General features: G+C 44.7%; 1 protein-coding gene across 1 annotated transcript in view; it reads left to right on the forward strand.

The window, feature by feature from the left end:
- dnah2 (dynein, axonemal, heavy chain 2) overlaps positions 1-17,129 on the forward strand; it is a 166,007-nt gene that overhangs the window by 118,559 nt on the left and 30,319 nt on the right. The window contains exons 56-62 of the mRNA XM_078533744.1: positions 1,794-2,004; positions 3,748-3,864; positions 5,051-5,192; positions 5,710-5,879; positions 7,247-7,363; positions 9,177-9,341; positions 16,107-16,232. Coding sequence (XP_078389870.1) covers positions 1,794-2,004; positions 3,748-3,864; positions 5,051-5,192; positions 5,710-5,879; positions 7,247-7,363; positions 9,177-9,341; positions 16,107-16,232 — 1,048 coding nt within the window. The remainder of the gene's footprint in view (positions 1-1,793; positions 2,005-3,747; positions 3,865-5,050; positions 5,193-5,709; positions 5,880-7,246; positions 7,364-9,176; positions 9,342-16,106; positions 16,233-17,129) is intronic.

Here is a 17,129-nt window from a genome sequence, read left to right on the forward strand (position 1 = left end):
GGGATTTGAACTTGTGTCTCTGGTTTAGGACTCTGGATTACTGGTGCAGTTACATAACCACTATGTGACCATATCAGCAATGAAATAAATGTAAGGGGCCTCAATCCACCCTGTAGTTGTGCACTGAAAGGAGACCCTCCTCTTATGGCCTGGGTTAAGGAGCGTCTGGATGTTCCTTAGCTGGCTATGTCTAGCAACAAAAATGCTGCAAACATCCGTGTGCTGGTGGAGCATTCTTACGATTTCACTTTGGCAACTGATCCCCAGTATTCCAGATAGGGAATTTACATAGGGAATTCCAGGATACTGACCCAGTGATGGTGAAGGAACGGTAATGTATGTCCAAGTCACAATGCTGTGTATACCCGTGACCTCTGCATTGTTAATCCAGCACCATAATCACCACGCTTTGAACCCCTTGTAGTCGTTGGGGCACAGTAGCGTGAGCTATATTCTTCAACTGGCTGTTCTATACCTGACCTTGATGTTTCGAGAAGTGAGAGAAGCAGAAAAGAATCAAATTGCCCATCACTGAGGCGTCTCGCTCAGAGGAGCTTGCAGAATTCGACCTCTTTTCCACAAGATGAAAGCAGTCATTGACAAAACTGTGTACCGCAGGAGATATCATTCAGTAATTCAATCAGAACAAAGATCAAGAAGAAAAAAACACGCTGCACAAAAAGTGCTTCGACTCCTGAAGTGAGCTGCCATTGTGAGGGAAATCTTTTCCTGAACATTAAAAGAATAATTATGGTGCATTTTATGCTTGAACATGAAATTTCATACAATTGCAGTGAATGGAGGAAGTGGTCCTGGTCTTTCCAAACCCTGCATTTGAATTACATTTGTCTGGAGCTCACACTATAATAGAGTGATTTTCCTGCATGAATTGCTGATTCCCTGCTGTCAGGACATTTCCTGACACAAGTCCTTGCACTTAATGCTGCAGCATTAAGCTCCTTCCAATTTAAATTGAGCAACTGCCAACTACAATCAGCCCTTAAAGGGGAAGGGAAGTCTTACCCGTGCAAGGTATGCTGCATGCCACCTTGGTTAAAAAAAGTACTCATTCATACAGTGCCTTGAGTTAAAGCACTTATCAGTAAATTACTTTGCTGCAGGGTACGTAGTGTGGTTTCCCAGAGTCAGAGAGTAACATATCTATTCTAAAGTCATATCTCCCACTACAATTGATGCAGTGGCAAAGACAGGGGTAGGCTGAGCTTTTTAGTCTTTCTGAGATGCGTAGGTGCACACGCACACCATGCATGAATGGCAAATCCCCAAGATCAGATTAGCAGAGGTAGCGCTGTATAAAAACAAATCTTTCCAAACCTCTAGGTCCACAAAGTTCAAACAGAGCAGGCCCAGGGAGCGAAAAAAACTAGAATAAAATGCTGGGCTTTGTCAGCTTCCATGGTTGGATTGGCAGGGGTCAGAGGCTGTGTGCGTTGCATGAACTGCAGTTTGGGCACTGCTGCATGCAGGGGTGCTTCACTGTCAGTGGCATCACTGGAGGGCTAAGCTGCAAGCAGCCCAGATTGTAGTTCTCTGCAACTTAAATAAGTTTGACGGTGGAGGCATCACGTTTGCGCCCACTGCTTCTCTAACATCCATGTGCCGTTTACTGCAGCAGTCTGGAGAGTGATCAGGAGCAGCAATTCCTGCCTCATTTTACCCTTCTATTTACCCCAAGGTGCTGAGGTCAGTTGCCCCTTGCTATGTCCCGGGGCTTTTGTTTTCAGTCACCCTGTTCTAATGGTGGGAATTTGTCTGTTCTCTCGTTCCCCAAGGCTACTGGAGGAGAAACGCATCGAACTGAGCTCTCAGGCCAACAAGCTGCGGAATGGATTGTCAAAGATCGACGACACCCGTGATAAGGTGGAGGTGATGTCAGTCGAGCTGGAGCAAGCCAAAGTGAAAGTGGCCGAGTTCCAGAAGCAGTGTGAGGAGTATCTGATGATCATCGTGCAGCAGAAACGGGAAGCTGATGAGCAGCAGAAGGTGGGTGAAGGAAATTCTCTACTACATTGTAACCCCAGTAACATACCTGTGGTTCTGCAGCTATGAAAGTGCACCCACATTATCCCCATTTACTCACCCAGCTCGAAAGTCAGTGCTGGGCATAGAAATGGATTTGCCCTGGTCCTATTTTGTTTTTCCTGGGTGTAACCTCTCTAAACTTCCTAACTTTTCAGTCCTTTGTTCTTACCTGCTCAGATACCCCACACTTCCTTTACCTTGATTTTCATCATGCTGCACAATTATCGTCGTCTATCCGTGGCCTCCATCCACCCTACCTTTTGGTTTCCTTCAGTCCTATGTCCCCACTTGTACGCTTTGTTCTCCTGGCACTGGTCTGTTCCTCATCCCCTTTGCACTTAACTCCAACCAATGCAGCCATGCTTTCAGCCCCATGCCTATCTATGCCCTCTCTAACTTGCCTCCTCCCTGGTTTCTGGAGACTCGATAAAGATTCTTAAAAATCTTTCAGCCTTCCTCTTAACTCCAACCCCATCTCCTCCTTTCCCTCCAGCTCAGTGTCCATTTCATCCCCCAATCTGTGAAACTCTCTCTGGGTTATCTGGTACAGGGAGCACCACATCAGTCAAAGTTGCTATTGCTTCTGCAGGCTGTAGATGCCTCCCACCTGATGTCAAAAGACTTGTTTCCATTTCCATTTGATTCCAGTGTTTGTTGATTGATTTTAGTTTCTCCTGATCTGACAGCATGGACTCATACTGTGGAAGATCATCCACTTTTGATCTGAGAAACACAAATCGGAAATTTTTCTTAATGATGAGATACTAGGAGCTGTAGAGGAGCAGAAGGAGTTTAGATGGCCAGGTGCACAGATCAATAAAACCTAGTGCATGGGTAATGAAATGTTGGCCTTTAACTCAAAGGAATTGGAATTCAAAAGTGAGAATGAGATGCTTCAGTTATACTGAGCCTTGTTCATACCCCATCTGGAGTAACTACACTCAGTTCTAGCCACAGCATCTCAAAAGAGATATACTGACCCTGGAGGGTATACACCCTAGATTCACCAGGAAGATATTGGGGACTAAAGGGTTTAATTATGAGAATAATTTGCATGAACATGAATTGTGTTCCCTTGAGTTTAGAAGGCTGACAGGTAATCTGATCAAAGTGTTTAAAATGATGGAAGAATTCAGCAGGGTGGGTGGAAAGAACCTATTTCCTCTGGCAGGGAGAGTGCAGAACAGGGGGGGCACAACCTTAAAATTCGAGCTAGGCTGTTCAGGAGTGATGTCAGGAAGGGCTTCTTCACACAAAGGGACGTGAAAATCTGGAACTCTTCCCCCTGAAGAGGTTGTGAATATTAGAAGTCAATTGAAAATAGATTTTTGTTGGATAAGATTATCAAGGGATATGGATTTGAGGAGCAGGTCAGCCATGATCTGATTGAATGATGCAGCAAGCTCAAGGGGCTGAATGGCCTCCTGTTCCTGTGAACAGTCTTACAGGCACCTCGACCAATTTGTTTACATTTCCAATGTGAGCTTATGTGCATCTTCCAGCCAGAGTCATGGAATAGCCATCAGCTACCTTGGCAATGTCGGAACACCAAGCTCAATTGTCTCATCTCACATTGCCTGTGTCGGCTAAAAACAGCCTGGGGCAGCAATTGGAGCCTCATGGGGAGTTCTTTTCTACTGTGATATGATCACTGCTCTAATGGCCTTGTTTAACTAACCTCATTGAGCATTTCTGTCCGTATAGACCGTAAGCTCCCACAGTGAGAAGATTGCAGCGGAAGAGATAAAATGCAAAATAATGGCAGAAGGTGCCCAAAAGGAACTGGATGAAGCCATGCCAGCACTGCAGGAGGCAATGAAGGTACAAAACTGGGAAGAAATGATAAGTGACTTGCTCACAAAGCCTTCCTCGTCTGCTGCTACTTCACCCTCAGTTGCAGAATCTCACGTTGGGGTGTGTGTCAGCTTGGTTCAGCTAGTGGCGCGCTCACCCCTGGGGTGAAAGGTTGTTAGTTCAATTCCCACATCTCGAGCTTGAGCTGAGGGAGTGCTGCATCAGCAAGGATTGACTGACACCCTTTGGATGGAGAGGTGAAGGAGAGGGCCCCAATCTGCTAACTGCACTGGCACTTGATAATCAAGGCTGTTAACCAGAACCTTGTGTGTAATACATGCAGATGGATCATGTGGCTGTAGAGCTGTGCACAAAACCATAGGCAGGAGAACAAGTTTGTTGCACTTGCGGTGTTTTGGTCAAGCTAAGTGTGAGCAAAACACCAAACGTTTTCAAAACACTCAAAGTAAATGTGCAGTGCCGTTTCCGCTAATTTCCATAATATTGTAGGATTAGACATTGTGCCTGTGCTGGCTCTTTGAAAAAGCTATCCAATTAGCTCCATTCCCCCTGCTCTTTCCTCCATAACCCTGAACAGTTTTTCTTTTCAAGAATTTATTTAATTCCCTTTCAACGTTAATGTTGAATCTGCTTCCACTGCCCTTTCAGTCAGTGCATTCCAGACTGCAACAACTCGTTGTATTAAAAAAAAATTCTCTTTTTTCCCCCTCTGGTTTTTTTTGCCAGTTATCTTTAATCTGTGCCCCTCTAGTTGTCAATGTTCCTGTCACTGGAAACAGTTTCTCCTTATTTACTCTATCAATACCCGTTAAGATTTTGAACACCTCGAATAAATCTCCCCTTGACCTTCTCTACTCTAAGGAGAACAATCCCGGCTTCTCCAGTCTCTCCACATGAACTGAAGTGCCTCAGACCTGGAACCATTCTAATAAATCCCCTCTGCACCCTCTCCAAGGCCTTGACATCCTTCCTAAAGTGTGGAGCAAAGAAGTGAACACAGTTCTCCAGTTGGAGCTAAACCAGTGTTTTATCAATAAATATAAATAAAATAATACTTTCTGAAGTTGATCACAATTTACCAAGACATGTCTACCTTCCTGCCGATGTTAGTTATAAGCAGCACAGCTTGCTCGGGTTTGAGTTGAGCTGGCAGCCGTGGAATAATGCACTGTCTCAATCCTTTACATTCCAGGCTCTGGAGTCCTTGAATAAAAAGGACATGACTGAAATCAAATCATACGGCCGCCCTCCTGTCCTTGTTGAGACGGTGATGCAAGCAGTCATGATTCTTCGAGGATCAGAGCCAACCTGGGCTGAGGCCAAGAAACAGCTGGGTAAGAGGCTCATTCTGACATTGGCTGGCTGAATGGGTGGATGGAGATGGTATGGGTGGCCGGGTGGATTAGTCTATGCTTTGAAGTGTAACATGTGATTTTGGCACAAATCTAAGTCAGCAAAACAAAAGTGTAAAAGGGGCAAGTTGATGATTTCCTCATTTACTGATCCAAATGCCAGCAGAGTAATTGCTGCTTAATTCATGTCAGATCACTGGATGTGCTTCGCTATAAGCACAGCACCATCTGCCCTTGTTCATAAGAGAGTGAGGTGTACCCATCCATCGGAAATGCAAGACCGATCCCCGTCGGGCGTCGTCACGGCCACCGATCCCCGTCGGGCGTCGTCGCGGCGACCGAATCCCGTCGGGCGTCGTCGCGGCGACCGATCCCCGTCGGGCGTCGTCGCGGCGACCGATCCCCGTCGGGCGTCGTCGCGGCGACCGATCCCCGTCGGGTTTTCAATGAAGTGGTGAGTTTTAGTCAGGTTTTGATGAGGTGAACTCGTGTTTTTCAGGTGAGGGAACTTTCATTAAGCAGCTCATTAATTTTGACAAAGACAATATTTCTGACAAAGTGCTGAAGAAAATTGGAACGTACTGCGCACAACCAGACTTCCAACCAGAAATTGTCGGTCGTGTGTCTGTGGCGGCCAAATCCCTCTGTATGTGGGTTCTTGCCATGGAGGCAAGTATAGTTTCAATTATCCACATCTCTCCCCTTTTCACCCTTTCTCTTTATTCTCTGTTTACTATGCTTTCCCCTTTGCTTGTTTTATTTTCCCTCGATCTTTTTTCCTATCAATTGACTCTTGTTTCTGCTTCTCTTTTCGAATCTCACTTTCTCACTGTTCCTTTAACTCTTAACCAAATTGCTAATGAATTATAAATCCAGATGGATAAAATAAAATGTATTTTAAATTAAATATGATTGGATGTTCCTGTTTTTAATGCCAGTGAGGATATGCTGCTTCTATGAATGGAGTCCATATCTTTATTAGCGGGGTTATTGGGCTCTGTCAATATGAGTGTAAAGCTAGACTGGAATTCACATTTTAAAAAATTTATTCATTCACAGGATGTGGGTGTTGCTGGCTAGGCCAACATTTATTGCCCATCCCGAATTGCCCCTGAGAAGGTGGTGGTGAGCTGTCTTCTTGAACCGCTGCAGTCCATGTGATGTAGGTACACCCATGGTGCTGTTAGGCAGGGAGTTCCAGGATTTTGACCCAGCGACAGTGAAGGAACGGCCGATTTTTTCCAAATCAGGATGGCGTGTGGCTTGGAGGGGAACTTGCCGGTGGTGGTGTTCCCATGCATCTTCTAGGTAGTAGTGGTCAGGGGTTTGGAAGGTGCTGTTGAAGGACCCTTGGTGAGTTGCTGCAGTGCATCTTGTAGATGGTACACACTGCTGCTACTATGCGTCGGTGATGGAAGGAGTGAATGTTTAAGGTAGTGGATGAAGTGCCAATCAAGCGAGATATTTTGCCCTGGATGGTGTCAAGCTTCTTGAGTGTTGTGGGAGCTGCACTCATCCAGGCAAATGGAGAGCATTCCATCACACTCCTGACTTGTGCCTTGTAGATGGTGGACAGGCTTTGGGGAGTCAGGAGGTGAGTTACTCAGTACAGAATTTCCAGCCTCTGACCTGCTCTGGTAGCCACAGTATTTATATGGATAGTCCAGTCCAGTTTCTGGTCAATGGTAGTCCTCAGGATGTGGATAGTGGAGGATTCAGTGGTGGTGTCATTGAATGTCAAGGGAAGATAGTTAGACTCTCTCTTGTGGAGGCAGTCATTTCCTGGAACTTGTGTGGCGCAAATGTAACTTGCCATCTTTCACCCCATGCCTGGATATTGTCCAGGTCTTGCTGCATATGGACATGGACTTCTTCAGTATCTGAGGAATCACAAATGGTGCTGAACATTGTGTAATGGAGAACAAGCTATAAAAACCCTTTAAAAGCTGTTTCCATGTGTTTCTTCCTGGAGCTAACTGGGTCACAGTGAATTCTTACCTCTCTCTAACTTACTCTCTCCATCTCTTTACCCACAGCTGTACGGCAGACTCTACCGTGTGGTTGAACCCAAGCGAATTCGCCTCAGGGACGCCATGTCACAGCTGGCAGAGAAGCAGGCATCGCTCGCTGATGCACAGGCTAAGTTAAGAGAGGTGCGTGCTGCCTTGTTATAACGTGCTGCTTTGTTAATGCTCTGCCTCCCATTTACCTTTGCTGAAAGCAATAAAAAGCTCCTTGATTTCATATCCTCAGCCCAAGGCCAGCTATTAGCCACTCCCTTTGCAGTTTATTTTGTGGAGATTTTATCACCTTTCCAATAAAGTTGTGCAACCTTTCATCAAAATACTGTGGGTTCTTTTTTACTCCAGATTCTCCTCTTCACTCTCAAAGTTGCTGGCACACTCTGCAGCTTGGTTCCACATATGTTGCTTTGATTTCAGGCAATCATGTTGAGAGCCTATTCATCTGTGGAGGGCATCACAGCTAAGCTGATCATGGCCTCACTTGACATCCACAAACGCCCATTTTGTGGAGAGATGTAGTGAATATTGAGTCCAGTGATTCATATTAAAATGCCATTGTGTCAACTATCAATAGAGTTCATTCATAAAATCATGAAACAATACACAAAGCGGGCATTCTGCCCTTTGTGTCTGTGCCAGCTCTTTGAAAGAGCCATCCTACTTCTCCTGCTCTTTCTCCCTGGCCCCTGGTTTTTTTTTTCCTTTTCAAAAGTTTATTCAATTCACTTTGACCGCCGCCCTTCCAGACAGCGCGTTCCAGTTTACACTGTGTGAAAAAAAAATCTCCTCATCTCTCCCTCTTTTGCCAATAACCTTAAATGTGCGTCCCTCTAGTTACCAACCTCCCTGCCACTGGAAACCCTTTCCTCTTATCTACTCCACCCATCAAAACCCTCCATGATTTTGAACTTCTCTATTCACCTTAACTTTCCCTGCTCTAAGGAAAACGATCCCAATTCTTTGTGATATTCTTCATGATTCCAATTTACTGGCATGGTGGGTTTTCAGTCTCTGACTCAGTGATGTGCTGTGTGATGATCTGGTGTTCCAATGCAAATGAGAGTAGTGAAATCGTCAGAAAATGCCACGCTCGGACACCTGTGCCCCTTCCCAGCTACCGGTCAAAGGACAGGTATAGGTTGAGGTACAGGGGCAGCACTCCAGCCATGGCAAATAAGACTTCAAGGTGATCTAAATTATTCAAGGTTACAATGTGGATTGACAAAGTTACACCAGATAAATCCTTCACTCTGATACCAAGGGATGATTGTTAAAAATTGGGTAGCTTTGAGTAAGGAACTGAGCCTTTCCATCCAGTTACTGGAGAAGGTGATTTAAAAGGGACATTAATAGTTGGCTGAAGGGATTGATTGGTGTGTTGAGATGAGATTAATCTCTGACAGGGAGACAGGTTAAATGGCCTTTATCTGATGTCTCCATTAAGCAAAATGGAGTTGGTAATAGGGAGCTGTGAGTGAGTTATAAGTGTGTGACACTTTACCTGGTCCTCCAAGCAGCCTCCGGCATAGCTTAAGCATTCCATCCCTGCCTGACTTTTCCCTGAAGAGCACCAGGGATGTTTCAGAAAGCAGATCCTTCACAGAGCTTACTGCTTCCAGATAAACCCAACCCTAATTCCAAAACTGTACAATGGGCAGGGACAGGAAAAGCCAACAGAGCATGGAAGCAGTACTGCCAAATTCAAAAGGGAGCTAGAAAGATATTTGTCAAAGAAAGGGAGTGAACGGTGTGTGAGAGATATAGAGACTAGAGAATTTTAGGCCTGGGCAGGTGGGTTGCAGTTTTCACAGCTGGTCCTGTAGTTCCTTTTGTTTAGAATGCAGTAAGTTGTAAAATGTGCACAACTGCAAACTTTGGACATGGTGGGGGGTGCTACGCTGCAGCGGTTATTTTCAATGCGATTTTCCACTTCCCCTACCAGGTAGCTGAGAAGCTGGATACATTGAAGAAGTTATATGATGAAAAACTGGCTCAAAAAGAAGATCTGCGCAAAAGGTCAGAGGAGATGGAGATCAAACTGGATCGTGCCGATAAGCTGCTGTCGGGTCTGGCTGCAGAGAAAGGACGCTGGGAACAGACTGTCAAGGTGAGGGGGAGTGTGCAGTGACTGTGCAGATTGTTCAACTGGAATCAGCTCCCTTTCTTCTCTCTTCTTTCATATCCTTGCTCCTTCCTTATTTTCTATTTCTCCCTCCTGCATTTTGTATCTTTCTTTCTTTCTGGTACATAGCCTCAGTGACGCCTTATTTCCATTGTACTCCCACCAAGTCAACAACTTGCGTTTATAGTGAGTTTAAACTAGGAGAGACTCCCAAGGTGTTTCACAGAAGTGAAAAAAGATGGTGGGCAGTAACAGGGAGAGTAGTTGGGTGACTAAAGAGATTGGTTTTCAAAGGCATCTTTCAAGGTGGGAGAGAGAAAGAGAGGTAGCAAAGCCAAGATTTAGGGAGGAAGTTCTAGAATGAGGGGCCATGGAGACTGATGTGGTATGGAGGCAGGGGGACAGTGTGAAGAATAAGAAGGCCGGAGAACACATGCTGATGTGGAGGGTCAAAAGAGACTTTCAAGTTAGGGAGCAAAACTACAGAGATATCTGTAAAGAATGAAGATTTTTAAATTTAGTGCATTAAGGACTAGGTAAGAAGGCAATTTGATTGAATGCAGAGGTCAAGAGCTCAGGGCAAGTTTAGGAGAATGAAGCTGGGGTTGACAGCAAGAGAACAATAGAAAAAGCCAACTTGGTGTTAACAAGGACTTGACTGAGGGTAACAGGTTAATCACTTAACAGAGTTTTCCTGTCATTTTACAAAGAACATCAAAACTCATCAGAAACCAGTTCAAAACCAAAAGGAGCCCTTAACAGTGCAGCACTGAACAGTACGATCAGGGAGGTCTGAGCTTTCACCTTCGCTATGTACAGAGTCAGTGGCTCTCAGTGCAGACTGCAGCGGGGGCACTGTAAATGGTTTCAGTACCCAGAGTCCTGAGCTGAGCAAGGACAGGCGCTTGCTCACTGTTACATAAGCAGACATCAAGTGAGGACTGGATCGGGCTCTGAAATCTTATAGTTTGCTGATGCTCCTTGCCTGGTATGCTACCAGAATGAGTACTTGAGTAAGGTACTAGAGAGTATGGCATGTGAACCCTTTCTGCTCAAGTCAGTGGGGTCAGTTTTTATGTATCGTGAAATCGGGCAGGTGGTACGTGAGGTGTCCAGCCAAGTCAGGGACAAAATTGAGCGCCAGCACTCTAAATGGACAACTGTGGTAGCAGCCTGGGTCATGGCCATTGACCTGCTAGTCACTTGTCAATGGAGAGCGAGCCTTTCCAATTCATGAAGGCGCTGGGCTAGTGTGAATGAGGCTTCAGCATGAGATGGTGCAAACAATGAGGATTCGAAACGTCAACTGTGCTCTTCTCCACCGATGCTGCCAGACCTGCTGAGTTTTTCCAGGTATTTCTGTTTTTGTTTTTGCTCTAGATATGGATGGGGAGGTAGGGGATTGGAGAGCCCCAATGGAGCAAACTCCCACAGCCCTATCCTGCAGCTTTTGCAGCTTCCCCATATGATGGCAGTGTTTTCTTAGTGACTATTGCGCCTGTCCTGCCGCCTTCAGGGACCTGTGGACACTCCAAGGTCTCTCACTTCCTCAACCCCCTCAAATATCCTTCCATTTTGCTGACAAAAGAGATATGTCAAAGTTTTTTGTCTTGTACTCATCAGGACACTTCGCAAGATTACTAACATAAGGGGAAAGCAACAATTTATTGCAATTTAAAATGTCTCTGAGAGTGCTGATAGGTTGGCAAATGGACTCTGATTGGAGTTTCCATGGAGAATGCATTAGTGATGGTGACTGACAGTTAACTGCCAAGCATTATTTGAAATTTAAACTAGGCAGCTTGACCCTGATTGGTCAAGGCATTGCCTGAGGAATGAATCAGCGAATGGCTGTCACTTATTTTGTTTGTTGAAATTTAAACCAGGCAGCTTGACCCTGATTGGTCAAGGCATTGCCCTGAGGAATGAGTCAGCGAATGGCTGTCATTTCATGTATAGTATAAATTATTGTTTTCCCCTTATATTAGTATTCTTGCGAAGTGCCCTAATGAGTGCAAGATGAAAAACTTCAACCTGTCTCCTTTTTCAGCAGTACTCAAGTTCTGTACTACCAAATTACTATCCTCCCATTTATTGAGTATTCCCTTGCTTTGTTTGCCCTTCTCCAATCTTACCTCACATTTTTTTCCATTGAATTCCATTTGCTACTTTTCTACCCACTCAACCAAACCATTGATATCTTTCTGGAGACAACAGCTACCCTCTTCACTGTCAAATACACAGTCAGTTTTTGTGTCATCCGCAAATTTCCCAATCATACCTCCCACATTTAAGTCTAAATCTTTAATAAAAAACAACAAACAGCAAGGCCCAACACTGAGCCCTGTGGAACGCCACTGGAAACCGCTTTCCATTTGCAAAAACATCTATCGGCCATTACCCTTTGTTTCCTGTCGCTGTGCCAGTTTTGGATCCAACCTGCCACCTTCCCCTTCCCAATGGGATCTGACTTTCCTGACCAGTCTGCTGTGTGGGACCTTGTCAAATGCCTTACTAAAATCAATATAGATAACATCCACTGCACTACCCGCATCAATCCTCCTTGTTAGTTACTCAAAAAATTCTATGAAGTTAGTAAGATACAATCTTCCCCTAACAAAACCGTGTTGACTATGCTTGATCAGTCCGTGCCTTTCTAAGTGACAGTTTATCCTGTTTCTCAGAATTGATTCCAATAGTTTGCCCACTACCGAAGTTGGACTGACCGGCCTATAATTTTCTGGTCTATTCCTCAAACACATTTTAAATATTGGTACAACGTTCGCAGACCTCTAATCCTCTGGTACCTGGCCTGTATCTGGTGAGGATTGAAAAATGATCCTCGGAGCATCCGCTATTTCCTCTCTGGCTTCCCTTAACAACCTGGGATACGATCCGTCCGGCCCTGATGATTTATCCACCTTCAAGGATGCCAGTCCCTCCAGTACTTCCTCTCTCACTATGCTTATTGTATCTAATATTTCACACTCCTCCTCTTTAACTGGAATGTCTGCATCATCCCTCTCCTAAGTGAAGACAGAGACAAAGTGCTCAATGAGAACCCTGCCCACATCTTCAGCATCAACACAAAAGTTACTAGATGCGTCTCTGATGGGCCCTACTCTTTCTTAGTTATTCTCTTGCTCTTAATGTACTGGTAAAACATTTTGGGGTTTTCTTTGATTTTACCTGCCAATATCTTTTCATATCCTCTCTTTGCTTTCCTAATTTCCTTTATTACTTCGTCCCTGTACTTTCTATACTCCTCTAGGCTTTCTACAGTATCAAATTTTTGTGACTGTCATAAGCTTTCTTTTTCTTTTTTATCTTACCCTGTACGCTTCTAGATAACCAGTGGGCACTAGGTTTGGCAGTACTGATACGACCGGTCCCTGGGCAAGGTTCCTCCAATTTGTTATGATCCTGGACGAGGTACCCCAAATTGTTATGCTCCCAGGTGAGGAGGGATGAACTACCTCCCCTTCTTTATTCAACCCCCTTGGTTGGTTGCAACAAGGTTAATTTAAGAAGGATCCCTTCCCTCATGGATACCTTTTCCCAGTCCAAATGTATTTCTGTTTTAAAAGGAGCCAATTTAGCCAGGCTTTCTTGAGTCAAAGAAAGAGTAAGTTTATTAGTTACTAAAACGTGAGAAAAAATAATAAACACGCAACACACATACATGCAGATTAGAAATGAGAATTGAGTCCAGAAATAGAAGTTAAAAAGATATACGAATCAGTCTTTGGCTTGTCCACGAGGAGTAGATGATGAAACATTGCGGCTGTTAATTTGGATGATTACGGTAGCGCTGACTTTCAGCAGTTGAGCAGTTGGTTTGGAGATTTTTGGTTCTGCAGGTTAGCTGAAAGGAGGTGTCCTGTTTCCTTTTCGACTGTGGCTTTGCTGACTCGTGACTTGCTTTTAGCAATCAGAGAGAGACTTTTTACCTGCAAAAGCAGGGATGCCTAGTTGGTGTCCTTCAGCTGTGACCTTCACAGTACACACTAGCATAGCACACAGCAAAACACCAGATTGGCACAGTAGAACTAGAACACCAGACTAGCCCACAGGGACCAGGGTTGCCCTTTCGTTGTATATTCCTGGAAGGGCAAAACAAACATGTCTTTTGCCCAGAAATGGCTCTCTTTCAATTCAGTTCATGTCCACAGACTGGGGTATAACTCAACAAGAAATGGTTTCTGCTAAGATGGTAATCAGCCTCGATTATCTCCACAACCACAGGAGATTACAGTTCAGTTTTTGCATTGCATATTTTCCTTTGAAGTGTCTCAGTCTGAAGGAGGCCCTGACAGAGGGAGGTCAAGCCTAACAAATTTGATTGAATTTTTTGAGGAGGTGACCAGGTGTGTAGATGAGGGTAGTGTAGTTGATGTAGTTTATATGGATTTCAGAAAAGCCTTTGACAAGGTCCCACATGGGAGACTTATAAAGAAGGCAAAGGCACACAGGATACAGGGAAATTTGATAAGGTGGCTTCAAAATTGGCTTAGTTAGGAGACAGAGGATGATGACAGAAGGATGCTTTAGTGACTGGAAGCCAGTGTCCAGTGGCGTACCACAGGGATCTGTGCTGGGTCCCCTATTATTCGTCATTTATATAAACATCGTAGATGACTATGTGGGAGGTAGGATTAGTAAGTTTGCGGATGACCCAAAGATCGGCCGGGTGGTTAACAGCGAGGTTGAGTGTCTTGGGCTACAGGAAGATATAGACGGGATGGTCAAATGAGCTGAAAAGTGGCAGATGGAATTTAACCCTGAAAAGTGAGAGGTGATACACTTTGGAAGGAGTAATTTGACAAGGAAGTATTCAGTGAACGGCATGACACTAGGAAGTTCTGAGGAACAAAGGGACCTTGGCGTGTGTGTCCATAGATTTCTGAAGGGACATGTTAGTGGGGTGGTGAAAAAGGCATTTGGGACACTTGCCTTTATCAGTCGAGGCATAGATTACAAAAGTAAGGAGGTCATGTTGGAGTTGTATAGAACCTTGGTGAGGCCACAGCTGGAGTACTGTGTGCAGTTCTGGTCACCACATTATAGGAAGGATGTGATTGCACTGGAGGGGGTGCAGAGGAGATTCACCAGGATGTTGCCTGGGATGAAACACTTAAGTTATGAAGAGAGATTGGATAGACTTGGGTTGTTTTTGTTAGAGCAGAGAAGACTGAGAGGTGACCTGATCGAGGTGTACAAGATTATGAGGGGCATGGACAGGGTGGTTAAGGAGCAGCTGTTCCCCTTAGTTGAAGGGTCAGTCACGAGGGGACACAAGTTCAAGGTGAGGGGCAGAAGGTTTAGGGGGGATGCGAGAAAAAACTTTTTTACCCAGAGGGTGGTGACGGTCTGGAATGTGCTGCCTGGGAGGTTGGTGGAGGCGGGTTGCCTCACATCCTTTAAAAAGTACGTGGATGAGCACTTGGCATGGCATAACATTCAAGACTATGGGCCAAGTGTTGGTAAATGGGATTAGGGAGGTAGGTCAGGTATTTCTCACGTGTTGATGCAGACTTGATAGACCGAAGGCCTCTTCTGCACAGTGATTCTTTGACAGCTTTTTAGGTGCGATATTCCTTTCTCTCTGGCCTAGTTGGTCAGGTGTAATCCACATAGGAATTTTTAAGCAAGCGATTACTTTAGTCTCAGCCAGTGTTTGCTTATATGTCCTTTTTTAAAAAACACAGGTCTTACTTAAAAGATCAGAATGTCCACAAGTAATCCGGGGCTATGATCCGTGGTCATGACAGTACCATCCTTTTACTTTGTGGGGATATGTCTACACTGTGGCTGTGGAATCTCACATTTGAATACCTCCCACTGATCTGACATCATTTTCCCTTCTCATTGTTGTATCCAATCCACTTTTGCCAGTTCACCTCTCAACTTTGTAAAATTTGTCTTCCCCCAATTTAGAACTTTTACTCCTGTTTATCTATCCTTTTCCAGAATGATGCTAACTCTAACTGTATCATGGTCACTATCTCCAAAATGGTCCTCCACTGCTACTTCATCCACTTGCCCAGCTTCATTTTCTCCCGTCTGCTGAGTTTCCATCTTCCCTTGCTCCAGTGACAGTAGAATTGCTGGATGGAGCGCCAGGTTGAAAGTCTGATGTCAGAAGCTTTTTAAGAGTTCAGAATGTTCTACAGGTATTGGGTCTATTCTGAATTGATTTAAATAGCCAAAAACCCTTTCAGTATGTCACCCAAGAGCAGCTGGCTATCTCTTTGCCTATCGCTGGACACCCAACATGTACCGTCCGTGTGTGTGGGTGGGTTGAGGAACTGGAGGTGGTAACACAGATAGAGAATGGTGGAGGGGTCCTGAAGGCATATTCTGCCACTAACATGCAACCCACTGGGGTATCACTTTGGATGGGCCACAAGCAGAAAGCAAGACCGTGTAAGTACAAAACATTTAATTTCGCTGCTGCTCAATTGATACTGAAAACAGGGAGTTGGTAAAATAAAATATTGCCCCTATTGTGTCCAAATTTCACCTGAAGTTACAGTATGTAAATGCCACTTCGTGATGTGTCTGCTTGCTTGGTAGAGACAAGGTGGAGTGACACTGAAACACTTTGCCTGCAGTCAATTATTATAAAGCCTCTCTGGAACCTGTACTACACTGCTTATTTTACATACCAAATTGCTCGATTACTCGTTTAACAGCGTTGTTCACCCTCGCATGGTCAGCTCCAACAGGGCTTTTTCTGTTTTCTTCCAGGGTCTGGAATCAGATATGGGTTACTTGGTTGGAGACTGCCTGCTGGCCTCGGCCTTCCTTTCATACATGGGCCCTTTTCTATCGAATTATCGTGACGAGATTGTTACCGACATCTGGATGAAGGAGGTGAATGTCAGATATCAACTGTCCCGCATCATTATAACAGAGGGCCAGCATCTCGTGTGTTGTTGCAAAACCCAACTGGTATCTCCAGGTTATTACTGACCAGTATCTCTGTCTTATTGGGCCAGTGACTGGTAACTCCGCGTTATTACTGACCAGAAACTCCATGTTATTAGTGACCAATATCTCTAGTTTATTACTAATTGAGTTCTCCAGGGTATTGGGTCAGTAACTGGTTTCTCTTGGTTATTACTGACTGGTATCTCTGGGTTATTAGTGACTGAAACCTCTGGTTTATCAGTGACTGGTATCTCTGGGTTATTAGTGACCAATACCTCCAGTTTATCAGTGACCGGTATCTCTGTGTTATTGGCCCAGTGACTGGTTTATTCGGGTTATTACTGACGGATATCTCTGGTTTATTGCTGACTGGTATCTCCGGGTTATTGGGCCAGTGACTGGTTTCTCTGGGTTACTGCTGACCAATATCTCTGGTTTATTGCTGACTGGTATCTCCAGGTTTTTGGGCCAGTGACTGGTAGCTCTGGTTTATCAGTAACCGGTGTTGGTTGCAGCGCTAGGTTTTTTTTTTATTCGTTCATGGGATATGAGCGTCACTGGTTCGGCCAGCATTTATTGCCAATTCCCAATTGCCCTTATTCAGAGGGCATTTAAGAGTCAACCACATTGCTGTGGTTGTCACATGTAGGGCCAGACCGGGTAAGGATGGCAGATTTCCTTCCCTATTAGTCATTAGTGAACCAGATGGGTTTTTATAACAATCGGCAATGGTTTCATAGTCATCGTTTGACTTAATTCCAGATTTTTACTGGATTCAAATTCCACCATCTGCTGTTGTGGGATTCGAACTCTGGTCCCCCAAACATTACTGCTGGATTC

This window comes from Cetorhinus maximus, chromosome 34, assembly GCF_964194155.1.
Source record: "Cetorhinus maximus chromosome 34, sCetMax3.hap1.1, whole genome shotgun sequence".
NCBI classification, from domain to species: domain Eukaryota; kingdom Metazoa; phylum Chordata; class Chondrichthyes; order Lamniformes; family Cetorhinidae; genus Cetorhinus; species Cetorhinus maximus.